The sequence below is a fragment of the Oncorhynchus tshawytscha genome, linkage group LG20, assembly GCF_018296145.1.
Source record: "Oncorhynchus tshawytscha isolate Ot180627B linkage group LG20, Otsh_v2.0, whole genome shotgun sequence".
Lineage (NCBI taxonomy): Eukaryota > Metazoa > Chordata > Actinopteri > Salmoniformes > Salmonidae > Oncorhynchus > Oncorhynchus tshawytscha.
The window spans coordinates 41827185-41844407 of record NC_056448.1 but is presented as its reverse complement, the minus strand read 5'-3'; the positions used below and the strand labels follow the sequence as shown (position 1 = coordinate 41844407).

Genomic DNA, 17223 nt, shown 5'->3' with positions numbered 1-17223 from the left:
ATGCTGATCTGCAGCCAAGTCTGTGCTGCTGCCAGCCTTGTGTGTTTGTGCTGTTTATTAGGTTGGATTTTGTATCAGCAAATCAATCCTTTTCCATGTAAAGTTAATCTTCTATCAGTATCTTTCTTCTATAAGCAGGCCCCAATTTACAGGGGAGGTTCAGGTATGCAAATCAAAACAGTAAATCCAGCCAAAATGTTAGCTTTTGGTCTAGTACACGTCAAACTCTCTGCCAAAAATAACATTGTAAAAAAGACCATAATCCATACATAATGAGGGAGAGAAACAATGGAGAAATAACAGCAGGTTTCTTTTTTATTTTATTTGGGTACTTAAAGCGTAGCAGGAGGGGAAACAACATCACTGGCTCATTACAACCTAAAGGTACGCAAACAAGTTAAAGGTTTCAAACGGTTTTACATCACTCTTGGATACGTGACCATCTATCGCTGTGTTTTTTTAAATGTATTTTTACAGACAAACTGTGCAAGACCAAGATGCTATCCTTCAGATAATTTATAAAATAATAAACAATAAAAAAAATCCAAGGCAACATTTATTGAGCTGTGTAACACAGTCCACTCCAGAGATGACAATGCTGTTGAACTTTGGGAACTTTGTCCTCGCGGCGCCTTTAGGAGTCCTTCTTCATCCCCTCCTCCCACATTATGTTCGCCGTCGCTTTCTTTGCTGTGGAACAAAAACATTACACTTTAGACATAAGAGGCATACCTACACAACTCTGCCTATCTGTATGTAAATAGGCCTACCTCAAAAACACTATCTGTGTGTCTGCCTGTATGTCATGAGGCCTACCTCAACACCGTCTGCCTATCAAGAGGCCTACCTCAACATCACCGTCAGTCGGTCTGTCAGAGAAGCAGTCACAGACAATTTGACAATGAAAATGAATGGTCAAGACCAGAGCATTCCAATTAATGTGATGCTGACCTTTTACAATTGGACATATCAACAATGGCCATTTAAAATCTGTCAATGTGACAGGTTCACCGTTCCTCAATAATGCAATGAAGAAAACGTGTTACATTTCCCGAAAACTGTCTGAACCCATTCCTCAAAACCTGTTGGAGTGAAAGGCATCACCGTCAGCTACTTTCAAAGAGCAGATGCTGCATATTTAATCCTTTAAAATGGTAAAGATAAGATTCAAAAGGGCAAAAGCTGAGATGGTTTTAAAATGGATTCATCGTATTTCAGAGAGACATTGAAAACAGATGCCCGGTGTGCCTACCTTCATCTTTGAACTTGTCCGCAGCCTCTGTCGCCTTCCCCTTGAGGTCCTTGGCTATGTTGTCAATCTTGGACTCGTGCTTGAGGAAGATGGGGCGGATGATCCGCGTGTATATCTGGATGGAACCGTTAGAAGGAGTTGGAGCCATGCACCACACCAAGAAGGCACACTGAGGGGAAACAAACAAAAGAATGTTCTCACCCAATGCTTCCAGGAAACGCCGCCAAGAATAAAATCTCTGAGTAAGTGCTCTAGCAAATTACACAAGCTGGCAGGCATGAGCTCCGTTGCCATGGAGATTTAGATGGGAAGGAAATAAGTACATCTGCTTCATACCAGCACATGATGGATGTAGATTAAGGAAGGAGATTAAGTTATTGAATCGAGTCAATATAATGTTATGATTTAACATGCTTTTAATACCTTAACGATGAGCTACTGTGCCTTCAGAAAGTATTGCACCACTGGACTTCTTCTAAATGTTGGTGTGTTACAGCCTGAACTTCAAATTTATTGAATAGATTTTGTAGTCACTGGCCTAAACAATACCCCATAATGTCAAAGTGGAACTATGTAGAAATGTTTACAAATTAATTCAATTAAAAGCTAATGTCTGGAGTCAATAAGTATTCAATCCCTTTGATATGGAAAGCCTAAATAAAGTTCAGGAGTAAAAATTTGCTTAACAAGTCACATAATAAGTTGCATGAACTCGCTCTGTGTGCAATAAGTGTTGAATTTTTTTTTTATGTGTATCAATACAAAGATACAGGCATCCTTCCTAACTCAGTTGCCGGGGGGGAAGGAAACCGCTCAGGGATTTCACCATGAGGCCAATGGTGATTGTAAAACAATTCCAGAGTTTAATAGCTGTGATAGAAAACTGAGGATGGATCAACAGCATTGTAGTTACTCCACAATACTAACCTAATTGAGTGTAAAAAGAAAGAAGCCTGTACAGAATAAAATATTCCAAAATATGCATCCTGTGTGCTACAAGGAAAAGTAATACTGCAAAAAATGTGGCAAAGCAATTAACTTTCTGTCCTAAATGCTAACTTATGTTTGGGGAAAATCCAACACATTACGGAGTACCACTCCATATTTTCAAGGATTTTAATTTTTTTTATTTCACCTTTATTTAACCAGGTAGGCTAGTTGAGAACAAGTTCTCATTTACAACTGCGACCTGGCCAAGATAAAGCATAGCAGTGTGAACAGACAGCAACACAGAGTTACACATGGAGTAAACAATAAACAAGTCAAAAACACAGCAGAAAAAAGAAAAAAGGAGTCTATATACATTGTGTGCAAAAGGCATGAGGAGGTAGGCGAATAATTACAATTTTAGCAGATTAACACTGGAGTGATAAATGATCAGATGGTCATGTGCGGGTACTGGTGTGATACTGGTGTGCAAAAGAGCAGAAAAGTAAATAAAAACAGTATGGGGATGAGGTAGGTAAATTGGGTGGGCTATTTACCGATGGACAATGTACAGCTGCAGCGATCGGTTAGCTGCTCAGATACCAGATGTTTAAAGTTGGTGAGGGAGTGTTACATAATTTAATTATGCCAATGTGCTTTCATCAATTGAAAGCCCTTAATCTATTTTATGAGAATTTGTAAGATTTCTTGTTTGCATAAAATAGACGCAGACCAGTCTTTCAATAATAGGTAATAGAAATTATTCTCGGAGCGCGCTCCCACTTAATCACGTGCAGCAGTTTATATACAGATCATTACGTCATTTCATTGCTTTAACAGAATCCCCTCCTCTCGACCGGGACAAAGTAAGGTGAAAAGTTAATTCTAACTTACTAACACACTCCCAGATAACTTTTGACCCCTCAACATTATCGATCACCACTGAACTGACAGTTTTAATTAACAGAAAACCTAGGAATGCACTCACTGCCTTATCTAAAAACCCCAGAGTTAAGTTTCTGTAGGGTCAACCATAGGCTAACGACCTTATCTGTTTTCACAGTCCACAACCCATTCGTTTTATTTCTAGTTGGGATGGTGTTCATTAACTTTTTATTACTCCTTGTCCGTGTCACACAATCCCTTCTTATGAACTCATATTGTTAATCACTTATAAAACAGAGTATAAGTTTACTTAGTTACAATTCTATTTAAAATGGGGATATTGTTTATTCATTTATCCATAATAAATCCAACAGGGAGATAAATCTCCAACTTCAACGATTTTTGCAATTCGTTCCAGTCACAGGCAGCAGAGAACTGGAAGGAAAGGCGGCCAAATTAGGTGTTGGCTTTAGGGATGATAAGTGAGATACACCTGCTGGAGCGCGTGCAACGGGTGGGTGTTGCCATCATGACCAGTGAACTGAGATAAGGCGGAGTTTTACCTAGCATGGACTTGTAGATGACCTGGAGCCAGTGGGTCTGGCGACGAATATGTAGCGAGGGCCAGCCGACTAGAGCATACAGGTCGCAGTGGTGGGTGGTATAAGGTGCTTTAGTAACAAAGCGGATGGCACTGTGATAAACTGCATCCAGTTTGCTGAGTAGAGTATTGGAAGCCATTTTGTAGATGACATCGCCGAAGTCGAGGATCGGTAGGATAGTCAGATTCACTAGGGTAAGTTTGGCGGCGTGAGTGAAGGAGGCTTTGTTGCGAAATAGAAAGCCGATTCTAGATTTGATTTTGGATTGGATATGTTTGATATGAGTCTGGAAGGAGCGTTTACAGTCTAGCCAGACACCTAGGTACTTATAGATGTCCACATATTCTAGGTCGGAACCAACCAGGGTGGTGATGCTAGTCGGGCGTGCGGGTGCAGGCAGCGAACGGTTGAAAAGCATGCATTTGGTTTTACTAGCGTTTAAGAGCAGTTGGAGGCCACGGAAGGAGTGTTGTATGGCGTTGAAGCTCATTTGGAGGTTAGATAGCACAGTGTCCAAGGAAGGGCGAGAAGTATACAGAATGGTGTCGTCTGCGTAGAAGTGGATCAGGGAATCGCCCGCAGCAAGGGCAACATCATTGATATATACAGAGAAAAGAGTCGGCCCGAGAATTGAACCCTGTGGCACCCCCATAGAGTGCCAGAGGACCGGACAACATGCCCTCCGATTTTACACCCTGAACTCTGTCTGCAAAGTAGTTGGTGTACCAGGCAAGGCAGTCATTAGAAAAACCGAGGCTACTGAGTCTGCCGATAAGAATACGGTGATTGACAGAGTCGAAAGCCTTGGCCAGGTCGATGAAGACGGCTGCACAGTACTGTCTTTTATTGATGGCGGTTATGATATCGTTTAGTACCTTGAGCGTGGCTGAGGTGCACCTGTGACCGGCTCGGAAACCAGATTGCACAGTGGAGAAGGTACGGTGTGATTCGAGATGGTCAGTGATTGGTTTGTTGACTTGGCTTTCAAAGACCTTAGATAGGCAGGGCAGGATGGATATAGGCCTGTAACAGTTTGGTTCCAGGGTGTCTCCCCCTTTGAAGAGGGGGATGACCGCGGTAGCTTTCCAGTCCTTGGGGATCTCAGACAATAGGAAAGATAGGTTGAACAGGCTGGTAATAGGGGTTGCGACAATGGCGGCGGATAGTTTCAGAAATAGAGGGTCCAGATCGTCAAGCCCAGCTGATTTGTCGGGTCCAGGTTTTGCAGCTCTTTCAGAACATCTGCTATCTGGATTTGGGTAAAGGAGAAGCTGGGGAGGCTTGGGCGAGTAGCTGTGGGGGGTGGGGGTGGAGCTGTTGGCCAAGGTTGGAGTAGCCAGGAGGAAGGCATGGCCAGCCGTTGAGAAATGCTTGTTGAAGTTTTCGATTATCATGGATTTAAATCGGTGGTGACCGTGTTACCTAGCCTGGGCAGCTGGGAGGAGGTGCTCTTGTTCTCCATGGACTTTACAGTGTCCCAGAACTTTTTGGAGTTGGAGTTAGAGCTACAGGATGCACATTTCTGCTTGAAAAAGCTGGCCTTTTCTTTCCTGACTGACTGGGTGTATTGGTTCCTGACTTCCCTGAACAGTTGCATATCGCGGGGACTATTCAATGCTATTGCAGTCCGCCACAGAATGTTTTTGTGCTGGTCGAGGGCAGTCAGGTCTGGAGAGAACCAGGGGCTATATCTGTTCTTAGTTCTGCATTTTTTGAACGGAGCATGCTTATCTAAGATGGTGAGGAAGTTACTTTTAAAGATTGACCAGGCATCCTCAACTGACGGGGTGAGGTCAATATCCTTCCAGGATACCTGGGCCAGGTCGATTAGAAAGGCCTGCTCGCAGAAGTGTTTTAGGGAGCGTTTGACAGTGATTAGGGGTGGTCGTTTGACTGCGGACCCGTAGCGGATACAGGCAATGAGGCAGTGATCGCTGAGATCCTGATTGAAGACAGCGGAGGGGTATTTGGAGGGCCAGTTGGTCAGGATAACGTCTATGAGGGTTACAGATTTAGAGTTGTACCTGGTGGGTTCCTTGATGATTTGTGTGAGATTGAGGGCATCTAGCTTAGATTGTAGGACTGCCAGGGTGTTAAGCATATCCCAGTTTAGGTCTCCTAACAGAACAAACTCTGAAGCTAGATGGGGGGGGGCGATCAATTCACAAATGGTGTCCAGGGCACAGCTGGGAGCTGAGGGGGGGGGGGTCGGTAGCAGGCGGCAAGAGTGAGAGACATTTCTGGAGAGATTAATTTTTTTAATTAGAAGTTCGAACTGTTTGGGTAAGGACCTGGAGAGTATGACATTACTTTGCAGGCTATCTTAATGGAAAATGTTATAGTTGGGTATGGAAATCTCAGAATTTTTGGTGGCCTTCCTAAGCCAGGATTCAGACACAGCAAGGACATCAGGGTTGGCAGAGTGTGCTAAAGCAGTGAGTAAAACAAACTTAAGGCTTTTTCGATCACAAAAGTCAACAAATGAGGGTGCCTGGGGACATGCAGGGCCTGGGTTTATCTCCACATCACCCGTGGAACAGAGGAGTAGGATGAGGGTGCGGCTAAAGGCTATCAAAACTGGTCGCCTAGAGCGTTGGGGACAAAGAATAAAAGGAGCATGGGCGTGGTAGAATATATTCAGGGCATAATGCGCAGACAGGGGTATGGTGGGGTGCAGGTACAGCGGAGGTAAGCCCAGGCACTGGGTGATGATAAGAGAGGTTGTGTCTCTGGACATGCTGGTTGTAATGGATGAGGTCACCACATGTGTGGGAGGTGGGATAAAGGAGGTATGAAGAGTGGAACTAGGGGGTCCATTGTAAACTAAAACAATGATAACTAACCTGAACAACAGTATACAAGGCATATTGACATTTGAGAGAGACATACAGCGAGGCATAAAGTAATTGCAGGTGTTGATTGGGAGAGCTAGCTAAAACAACAGGTGAGACAACAACAGCTAATCAGCTAACACAACAACAGCAGGTAAAATGGCGATGACTAGTCAGAGAGGGTCGGATTAACTACACACATAGCCTGAGTCCGACGGAGGCCGGATGAAGGCACAGCGGATGGAGTATTCGTCGGCAGACCAGTCGTGGTGGTGCGGCGGGGCGCCGTGTCGACAGAGAATCCAAGCCAGATGGTGAAAGAGGTATTGTGGAAATTAGTTTGCTAGCCGGGAGATGTGCCTGGCTCACGGCTAACTGGTGCTAGCTTTGTGGCAGTGGCGTTAGCCACTATATCCAATCGGTAGCAGTGGTGATCCGGTGCCAAGGTCCAGAGTTTACAGCAAGGATCCGGTGGAGTTTTGGGCTCTAGCCGTGTTAAAAAAAATAAAAATTAAAAAAATTAAAACTGAGTGGGGTTCGTGTGAACAGCTGAGTAGGCCGGGAGGTGGGCCTCGGGGATAGCTTCGGTACTGGGTGCCACGGTGAGTGAAAGCTATCTGTAAGCTGTGAGCTAGCTAGCTGCAAGCTAGCTGTGAAGATCAGAAGTCGTTGTTTCAGTATGATATGTTAGATAAAGGAATAACGACAGACACCAATGTCAGGTTCAATAGCCTTGTTTGTGCATTGTACGAATGGCTACAACTGGAGTCCGGGGAACAGTCCGGCTAGTCGATTACCTATCAACTAGACTCCGTAACATCATCCTTTTCAATAGAAAGTGCAAAGATAAAGGCATAACATTAAATTCTTAACAGTCAGGTCAATACAATAGAAAAAGCATTACATTTCTTTTTTACTTCAGTTGTCATCTTCCTTTTTTAATTTCAATTTAATTATTTAACAAATATATATTTTAATTAACCGAGGGCAAGTTAACAGTCCCTTGCTTACAGAGTAAGCCTGTCCGGTGGCTTGCACAGCCGACCCACCCGTGAGTAAGTATTGGCTCTGACAGGGGTAGGATTAGGGGCACGAGCTGGAGAGCTTGGTGGGGTAGAAGCCTCACCTTCAGTTGGCCCATGTCTCAATTCTGCACCCCTTACCCTTAGGCCTGGACTGTGATCCAGCTCATCTAGGTGAGTGTATGGCGTGTTCTGGTTTGTCTGCTCTGCTATGCGCAGATCCAACCGATTGCGACGATAGAGGGAGCCACCAACATCCACCAGGTAAGAACGTGGTGCAACTCTCTGCAGGCATGTGCCGAGCCTCCAAAGTTCTGTGTGGTCTCCCGGCAGCGGTTTCATCCTTATCGTTTCACCCACCTCCATCTCTGGTAGGTCCCGAGCAGTCCGGTCGTAGAAGCACTTAGCGAGCTGCTTTCTGTGACGCAGTTTGTCCGTGACGCCAACCATGACGCAGGGCTCAAGTAGCTCGTTAGCTACGGGATGGTAGTCTTCAGACGTCTGGACAGAAGGCGTTGTGCTGGGCTGCTGTCCATGTTTTCAGTGGGTGTGTTCCTCCACTGTAAGATCGCTTTCCATGGGTCGTTGTTGTCGCGCAAGGCCCTGCTTAACAGGTTTTTTGCAATCTTGACAGCTGATTCTGCCTTGCCATTTGCTTTTGGGTGTCTTGGAGAGGAGGTCACGTGGTCAAACTCCCATTCTGAGGCGAAACGCTTGAACTGTGCAGTGAATTGTGGGCCATTGTCCGTGATTACCTTGTCAGGCTGACCTTGCCTTGCAAACTGCGCCTTGCAGCGCTTTATGACCGTCTCTGCAGACAAGTCAGGGAGCAGTTCAATTTCCCAAAAGTCAGAGTAGTGATCAACGATGAGAAGATAGTCCTTTTGTCTGTGGCTAAATAAGTCCATGCTGACGATTTGCCAGGCCCTTGTGGGCAGTTCGTGTGACATCATGGTTTCCTTTTGCTGTTCATGAGCGTACTCGTTGCATGTGGTACAGTTGCTGACAAAGTCTTTAATTTCTGCTTGCATGTTTGGCCAGTATAATGTTTCACGAGCCTGGCGGTAGCATGCATCACCTCCAACGTGACTGGAGTGTATGCGGGTAAGCATCTCTGGACGTAGTGATTTGGGAATAATGACCTTCTGACCTCTGAACAAGACGCCATTTTGCACGCTGATCTCATCTCGAAAGGTCCAGTATTCTCTCACTGTGAAAGGTGTCTCCTCTTTCAGGTATGGCCAACCTGCGAGAGCCATGGACTTCAGTGACTGTAGGCGTTCGTCCTTGTCAGTGTGTTGCCTTATCTGGGCTAGGCGGTGATCTGTGACGTTTAAGTAGTCTGCCTGATTGATCTGTTGAACATCTTGTTGTTCCTGCTGTAGCGAACAGATGGCCTGCCGCTGATAGACAGTGCCTCTGCCTGTACATTGTGTTGTTGCCCTGCTCAGTGTGTCGCTGATGTACATCTCTGGTCCTGGCTTGTAAATGACCTTCAGGCTGTAGTTTTGCAGAGTCAGGAGCATGCTTTGAAGCCTCTTGGGCGCGTTGAGGAGAGGTTTACTGAATATGGCAATGAGTGGTTTGTGGTCAGTTTCAGCGATGACCAGGTCTCGCCCATATAAGTAGTGATGGAATCGCTGGCAGGAGAAGACGATGCTGAGGCACTCTTTCTCAATTTGTGCATAGTTTTGTTCGGTGGGGGTGAGCGCTCGAGGCAAACGCAACGGGCTGGCCTTCCTGCATAAGGCAGCATCCAAGTCCCCTTTGGCTGGAGTTGCTCTGGATTGTGACAGGCTTCATGACGTCGTAGTAGCGCAACACTGGCATGGATGAAGCCAGAGATTTCATCTCCTGCACTGCGGCCTCGTGCTTGGTTCAGATGCTTTGGGTCGATGCAGACCCTCAGCTTCTCTGGTTTTTTCACTATGACCATATTGCTGATCCAGTCAGTTGGTTCAGTCACAGATGTCATGTGGCCATCAGCCTCATACTTGTCCAGCTGGGCCTTCACAGCCACTTTCATTGCAATGGGCACATTGCGAGGAGCACACTGGACTGGAGTGATGCTCTCATCCACCTCAAAGTTGTCCTTCCCCAGGCACAGATTCAACGGGCATGTTGAATACATCGTCATATCTGCTAAGTAGTTGTTCTTTGGACAGGGGTCCATGCTGGACATGATCCACAATGTGCAGGTCATTTGGTACAGTGAACTGCATCAGTCCCAGGCGTTCGCATGTAGAGCCTGAGAGGAGAGGATGTTGACTGGTTTTTACAATCTCAAACTCCAGCTTGTGTTTGCGTCCCCGAATAACACATTCGGTCTCAAAGGTGCCCATAGAGCTCATTAGCTCTCCTGAGTAGAGCTTTAGTCTAGTATCGCTGGGCAATAGATGTGTGTCAGGTGCCAGATTGATTTTGTCTTTGTAGCTCATTACGTTGCATGTAGCACCAGAATCCAGTTGACATTGTTGTTGCTTGTTGTGTAATCGTAGTGTCACAAACCATTTCTTCCCTCTTGAGTGTACAGCCCCAATGGATTCATGCATGTAAATGTCACTTTCACTTTTCAGCTCTGAACATTGAATGACATCATCAACACAGTGAATCTTGCCCTCACTCACCCTTCTTTTGCTTTTGAGACACACTTTTGCAAAATGATTAGTTCCACAAGCTCTGCATGGTTTTCCGTAGGCAGGGCAGTGCTCCTTGCCACGTGTGTGTGTATTCCCACAGTATTTACATGCTACGGGGCTCTCTGTGTTCACCGTTCGTGGTGAATTGCTCTGCCTCGATTGGTTTAGTCTGAATGTCTGCCTAGCAACAGCGTGAACGGTATCAACGTCGGAGCGTGGGGTTTCGATTTCTATTGCTCTCATTCTCATGTCAGTGACTTCAGCAGTGCGGCACATTTCAATGGCAGTTACTAATGTTAAGTCTCTCTCTCTCAGTAGACGCCGGCGTGTATCCTCATTTGCAATTCCCAGCACTATTTTGTCACGAATCAATTCATCTTTCAATCCCCCGTATTCACAAGTGGCGGATTTCTCTCTCAAACGGGTTACAAAGTTGTGTACTGACTCACCCTCTTCCTGTTTACAGCTTCCGAAAACGAACCGCTCATAAATTACGTTTCTGGCGGGTTTGAAGTAATTCTCCAATGCATCCAATATAGCCTTTGCATCACACTGTTGACGTGCTGTGAGGGTGAGATTGTGCCGGTAGATATGCCTGCATTCGCTGCCCATTAAACTCCTCAGAGTTGCCGCTTGTACCTCGTTGGGTTTCTCATGTAGACCGGTCGCCAGCGCATAGTCCTCGAATTCATCCCTGAAGTTGTCCCAATTAGTATTCCAGTCCCCTGTGAGAACCATGGGATTTGGTGGCGGAATGTTCGCTGCCATAGCAATGGAATATGAGATTTCTTTGCCTTCAGTCATCGACGTAGGTAGTGATGCTAGCTAGGCAGCTAACAACGAGTTGATCAGTGTTGTGAGTAGGAAACGGCGTGTGTTTTCCGAGCCACTTCTGATACCATGTTTCAGTATGATATGTTAGATAAAGGAATAACGACAGACACCAATGTCAGGTTCAATAGCCTTGTTTGTGCATTGTACGAATGGCTACAACTGGAGTCCGGGGAACAGTCCGGCTAGTCGATTACCTATCAACTAGACTCCGTAACAGTAGTGGTCCAGGGATTACGGCAGGAATCCGGCGTTGTGGAGACAGTCCGATATTGGTAGATTAGCGAGTATTATCCAGGCTAAAAACAGGGCTGGTATCTGTGCAGAAGGTAAAAGCCGCTAGCAGTGGTTAACAATGACTAAATAGCTTGTAGCTAATTAATTGGTTAGCTTCTGGAGATTCTTGAATGTGTTCTAAAATTGAAAATAATAGCGATTCCGTATCACATTGGGTGAGGCAGGTTACCGGAAGGTATAATCGAATAAAAAAATTGAAAAGAGATTGAAAATCAAATGAAATATATATATACAAAAAATACGAAAAATACAAAAGTACACGAGAGGACAAAACAGACACGTCTTCACTGCTACGCCATCTTGGATAGTGGTAACTGCATCATGTTATGGGTATGCTTGGGAGGTTTTTTAATTTTTAAAAAAAGAAACAGAATGGAGCTAAGCACAGGCAAAATCCCAGAGGAAAACCTACTTCAGTCTGCTTTCCACCAGAAACTGGGAGATAAATTAAAAAAATTCAGCTGGACAAACCTAAAATAGAAGGCCAAATCTAACCTGGAGTTGCTTACCAAGAAGACAGTGAATGTTCCTGAGTGGCCAAGTTACAAGACCTGCAAAAGGTTATCTAGCAATGATCAACAACCAATTTGACAGAGCTTGAAGAATTTTGAAAAGAATAAACGGGCAATTGTTGCACAATCCAGGTGGGAAAAGCTCTTAAGAGACTTCCCCAGAAAGACTCAAAGCTGTAATAAGAGACTTCCCCAGAAAGACTCAAAGCTGTAATTGCTGCCAAAAGGTGATTATAACATATTGACTCTGGGTTCAATACTTATCTAATCAAGATATTAGTGCTGAGAGATTAGTCCTTTTTTAGATTGGTTCAGATTCAGTTCGATTATAAAAGAAATACATTTTTGATTTTGATTATTTAGGTTGAATGCTGTAACACAGAACAAAACAATAAAAGTTCTATGATGGTAGTGACTGCCCATTACTGCTAATCACTTATTAGCCATCATGTCTGCTTTAAAATATTTCAGTTGTTGTGTATTACATTTGTTTTATTTGATTACTTTATTTCAATCTAAGTCATCTCATCTCTATAGATCTGCTGTCTGACAAAAATCACTTTTCTAGTTCTTCAAACTAAATAAGGCATACTTTCATTACTGCTGAATACCAACTATCACTTAGATCATGTATTTTCAGGTAGAGATGCCCGATACCCCTCAAAATAACGCACTCCGTCTCTTCCGTAGCAGGCATAAAAGAAACAGACCGGACAAGTAGATAAGAAATGGATTATGGTCATTATAGTTAATTACCACGTTTTATGAGCTAAACTATGTAGAACATTGGCCTGTTGATCTGATAAACACTACCAGTCAAAGGTTTTAGAACACCTACTCATTCAAGGGTTTTTCTTTATTTTTACTATTTTCTACATTGTAGAATAATATTGAAGACATAAAAACTATGAAATAACACATATGGAATCATGTAGTAACCAACATATGCTGAGCACAACTTGAGTTCCGGGGATTGTGGAGGCCAGGTCATATGATGCAGCACTCCATCACTCTCCTTCTTGGTAGAATAGCCCTTACACAACCTGGAAGTGTGTTGGGTCATTGTCCTGTTGAAAAACAAATGATAGTCCCACGAAGCCCAAACCAGATGCGATGGCATATCGCTGCAGAATGCTGTGGTAGCCATGCTGGTTAAGTGTGCCCTGAATTCTAAATACATCACTGACAATATCACCAGCAAAGCACCATAACACCTCCTCTTCCATGCTTAATGATGGGAAATACACATGTGGAGATCATCTGTTCACCCACACTGCATCCCACAAAGACACGGCAGTTGGAACCAAAAACCTCCAATTTGGACTCCAGACAAAAGAACAAATTTCCACCGGTCTAATGTCCATTGCTCGTGTTTTTTGGCCCAGTCTCTTCTTCTTATTGGTGTCTTGTAGTAGTGGTTTCTTTACAGCAATTTGACCATAAAGGCATGTTTTCCTCTGTACAGTTGGATGTTGAGATATGTCTGTTACTTTAACTCTAAAGCATTTATTTGGGCTGCAATTTCAGAGGCTGGTAACTCTACTGAACTTATCCTCTGCACCAGAGGTAACTCAGGGTCTTCCATTTCTGTGACGGTCCTCATGAGACACAGTTTCATCATAGCGCTTGGATGGTTTTTGTGACTGCACTTGAAGAAACTTTCAAAGGTTCTTGAAATTTTCCAGATCAACTGACCTTTGTTTTAAAGTAATGATGGACTGTTGTTTCTCTTTGCTTATTTTAGCTGTTCATACCATAATATGGACTTGGTCTTTTACCAAATAGGGCTATCTTCTGTATACCCCGCTACCTTGTCACAACACATCTGATTGGCTCAAATGCATTAAGAAGGAAAGAAATTCCACAAATTCACTTTTAACAAGGCCCACCTGTAAATTGAAATGCATTCCATGTGACTACCACATTAAGCTGGTTAAGAGAATGCCAATAGTGTGCAAAGCTGTCATCAAGGCAAAGGGTGACTATTTGAAGATTCTCAAATATAACATTTTATGATTTGTTTATCACTTTTTTGGTTACTACATGATTCCATATGTGTTATTTCATAGTTTGGGTGTCTTCACTATTATTCTACTATGTATAAATAGTCAAAATAAAGAAAAAGTATGTGTTCTAAAACTTTTGACCGGTAGTGTAGCTCCAGAGAAACTGCATTGCGTGCGTTGAGCTCGCAGGGGGGCGAACAAATTGGAATTCAAATCATTGAACAGACATCAGTGATTTAGTCATTTAAAACAAGAAAAAGAACTGCAATGTTTTTTCTTCATTAATTGTTTTCCACATTTTAGCATTGTTCTTCTACTTTGACATTAGTTGTGTAGATCTTAGACAAAATTAGAATTAAAACAATTTTAATCCCACTAACAACAAAATGTGGAAAAAGTCAAGGGGTGTGAATACATTCTGAAGGTACTGTAAGTGTGATTTATTTTCAGAATTCACACCTTTTGAAGTTGAAAACATTTCAGCCAATTATTTAACTATGGAGTGTGTTTGGATGTTGGCAACTGTGTGCAGAAGGTTTCACAATAGCAGGACAGTTTGACAAATGAGTGTGTATGTGCACTGCACATCATGCCCTCAATGTTAACCTCATCAAATAGTATCAAAGATTAGGAAACCACTGTACTTCAGGACCTTGAGGTTAAGGACAAACACCAGTATGCATTACCTTTCCCATGTAGTAAAATGGGAACCAGGACAGGAAGATGTCAGCAAAGAACTCTGCCACGCTGAACACTCCATATACCACCCAGTAGGTCAGCCATTTTGTGTCATCATCTTTGGTTACACTCTCAATGGCTTTGATCCTGCAATTAAAGGATAAGTCCATGTTAGCGACAGGATGCCTAGAAGCATAATGGAAAAGTATTATGCAAGATGACATGAACACACTGAGCAGGTTTCATAACAAACACGAATTCGCATTGATTTTATATTTGGGAAAGAATAGCCAGGCTGTTAAGCTACAGGCTAAAGAAAGAACATAATAGATACCATACGGCCTGACAACTAGGTTTCCATGGTAATATTTTGACTCACGAGTGGGACTTCGGAGCAAATTGTGAGTCTTGTCTCAATGTTTTGCATGCCAAATAAGAGTGAGTGTTCCATTTTTATCTTTGAACAGCATTTGCGTTGTTTCACTGTGTGTGCTGACGTTTGTAAACTCATCCATATCTAAACAAGTTATGAATTTAATAATATAACTTGTTGTACGAGGATAACACTATACGTCAGAGTTCAGTTGAACTTTGTCCAGACATGCAGAGTTAATCACAAGGAGCAACTGTGGTTGGGACCAACTGAAATGACTGAGTCACTTACATTTTGTTTCTGTGGTTAATCATGTGCATCTGGATTTTCCTCTCTGTGCTTATTGCCCAGTCTCTTGCAACACTCCACAAGAGCAGCAGTAGCCTCATGGCTGCTTTTCCCACATTTGGGCCTACATGTTGAATAACTAAAATATAGTACTCATTGCAGATCCATACGGTCAGTGTGTCTGGGAGAAAATGTGATCTCCTCACCCCGAGGAGTGATTTTATATCATTCAGTTAGAGTTTGATTAGATCATCCACACCAAAAAAAGTGTTAGATTGTGACATTTTAATGTTTCAACGGTTTTTGCACAATAGAGAGCGGAACCACAACACAAAGTAGCCAGTTAATCATGTGGCAATACATTTAATAGGATTACGGCTATAGCATATTGCTGCACTAAGTATTTTACGCAACTGTAGACACAGGAAACCATACATTACTACCTTATGAAAGATGCCTTTAACCCATAACAGTTTAAGCCTCTGGGAGGGGTTCTACTATGATATATGGAATTGTTTTAAGGTCATACAAGGATAATCTTGGTATTTGATTTGGAATTTTATGACCCCTTAATGCATAATAAAATAAAAATAATTAAATATTTTAATAGTTATTTTTGTCCTTACTGCTATTAGCCCATACAAACGCATTCACTACATGGAACAACAGATTGTAGTCTGCTGCCCCCCTCAAAAAAAGAAGTTTGTTCTTTAGTGTCTGTCCTATAGGCCAAATCGTTCGGACGCTACAGACGATTTTGAGAGAGATTTCCGGGACGTCTCATGGTCTGACAAACACCGCTCTAGCTCTGCCACCTTTCACCGCAGACACGGAAGTGCAACGTTGGCGGATGTGGTGGATTGAGCCGCCACCAATGCAAAATAAAAAACATCTCTCTAGTTTAAATTGACAGATTCTTATGGGGATTTTTGTATTGTGCTAATTAGATTTCCGCGATCGACTCTAGGTTTTTTTAAAGGTGATATCAAACACACACCCGACCTGCAGACACAATTGTCTACAATTTGACCTTAGTTAGTATGTAACAACTTGTAGTAAGATGCTGCTGGCATATTGCCGAGTACTTTACCAGTGCCATTCAAAGAATCCTGACTCTCAAGCTAATAGTAAGGTAAACACCGCTCTAGCTCATCAAGCAAAATGTGTTTAAAATTATTCACAAGATCAAATAGGCTTCTCCGTGCAACGTGGGCGATTGATTCCCCGTTGGGCCTCGTTTTCTGTGGGCAATGTTGAAATAGCATAGTGATAGTGTTCATGCTATTGGGCGTGCGTGTGAGGAACAGGGTAGGGTGGGTCATATATGACGCAATTCATTAACTGTTTTTTTGTTGTTGCCCAGAACAGGGCAGCAACAATTTAATATTTGGATTGCTATCCTAAATGACCAATTTATGAGAAGAAGAAAAAAAGACTTACGATATGTAGGCTGGATAAACAAATCCGATGAGGTTGCACAGTAGGGAGGCTCCATACCCAATAACCAGGTAAATTGCGAGAATGACGACGACAACTGCAAGATAATAACATCTGTTTATTAGCCTACAGGCTACAAATATGTCATCGATTAATATAAGTGATTGTCTAAATATCATCTAGTCAAACAATAAAAAATGGTGTACAGTATGCTCATATGGAAACGTATTGTATTCGGACAAAGCCCATCAAAACGTACGACAATTTATTTGATCAGAATATTGACTTGACGTTATTTGTCAAAATAACAAACTGTGCCACGACCGATGCAGGCTGTGTTACCAGAACTCTCACAGCATACCCTCATTTTCTTTTCAATAAATAGATTCCCCCCCCCCCTCATAACAGCAAAATACTTACCGATTGCGATATAGGCCCTGTTTACTCCAGTTTTAGCTTCTATCTTTGCCAATGCATCGGTCATGAAATTCTTTTCATGAAGAAACTTGTCGAATCTCTCTTTTATGTCCTGTACCATTGCTGCCATGATTTTCGTGTTGTATGGTGCTGGTTGGCTATTGAACTGCGACACCCATGCAACTCTATCCTGCTTCTTCTCGCTGTTCAGAGTAAATGAATGGAA

General features: G+C 43.1%; 1 protein-coding gene across 1 annotated transcript; it reads right to left on the bottom strand.

Annotated features, from left to right (window-relative positions):
* Nucleotides 1-297: 297 nt before the first annotated feature.
* Nucleotides 298-17223, bottom strand: reep5 (receptor accessory protein 5). Its single transcript, XM_024381505.2, has 5 exons — nt 17001-17223; nt 16584-16677; nt 14491-14629; nt 1253-1421; nt 298-690 (listed from the first exon to the last, which is right to left on the bottom strand). Exons 1-5 carry the CDS (start codon nt 17125-17127, stop codon nt 635-637), a joined length of 585 nt encoding a protein of 194 aa, XP_024237273.2. The 5' UTR covers nt 17128-17223; the 3' UTR covers nt 298-634.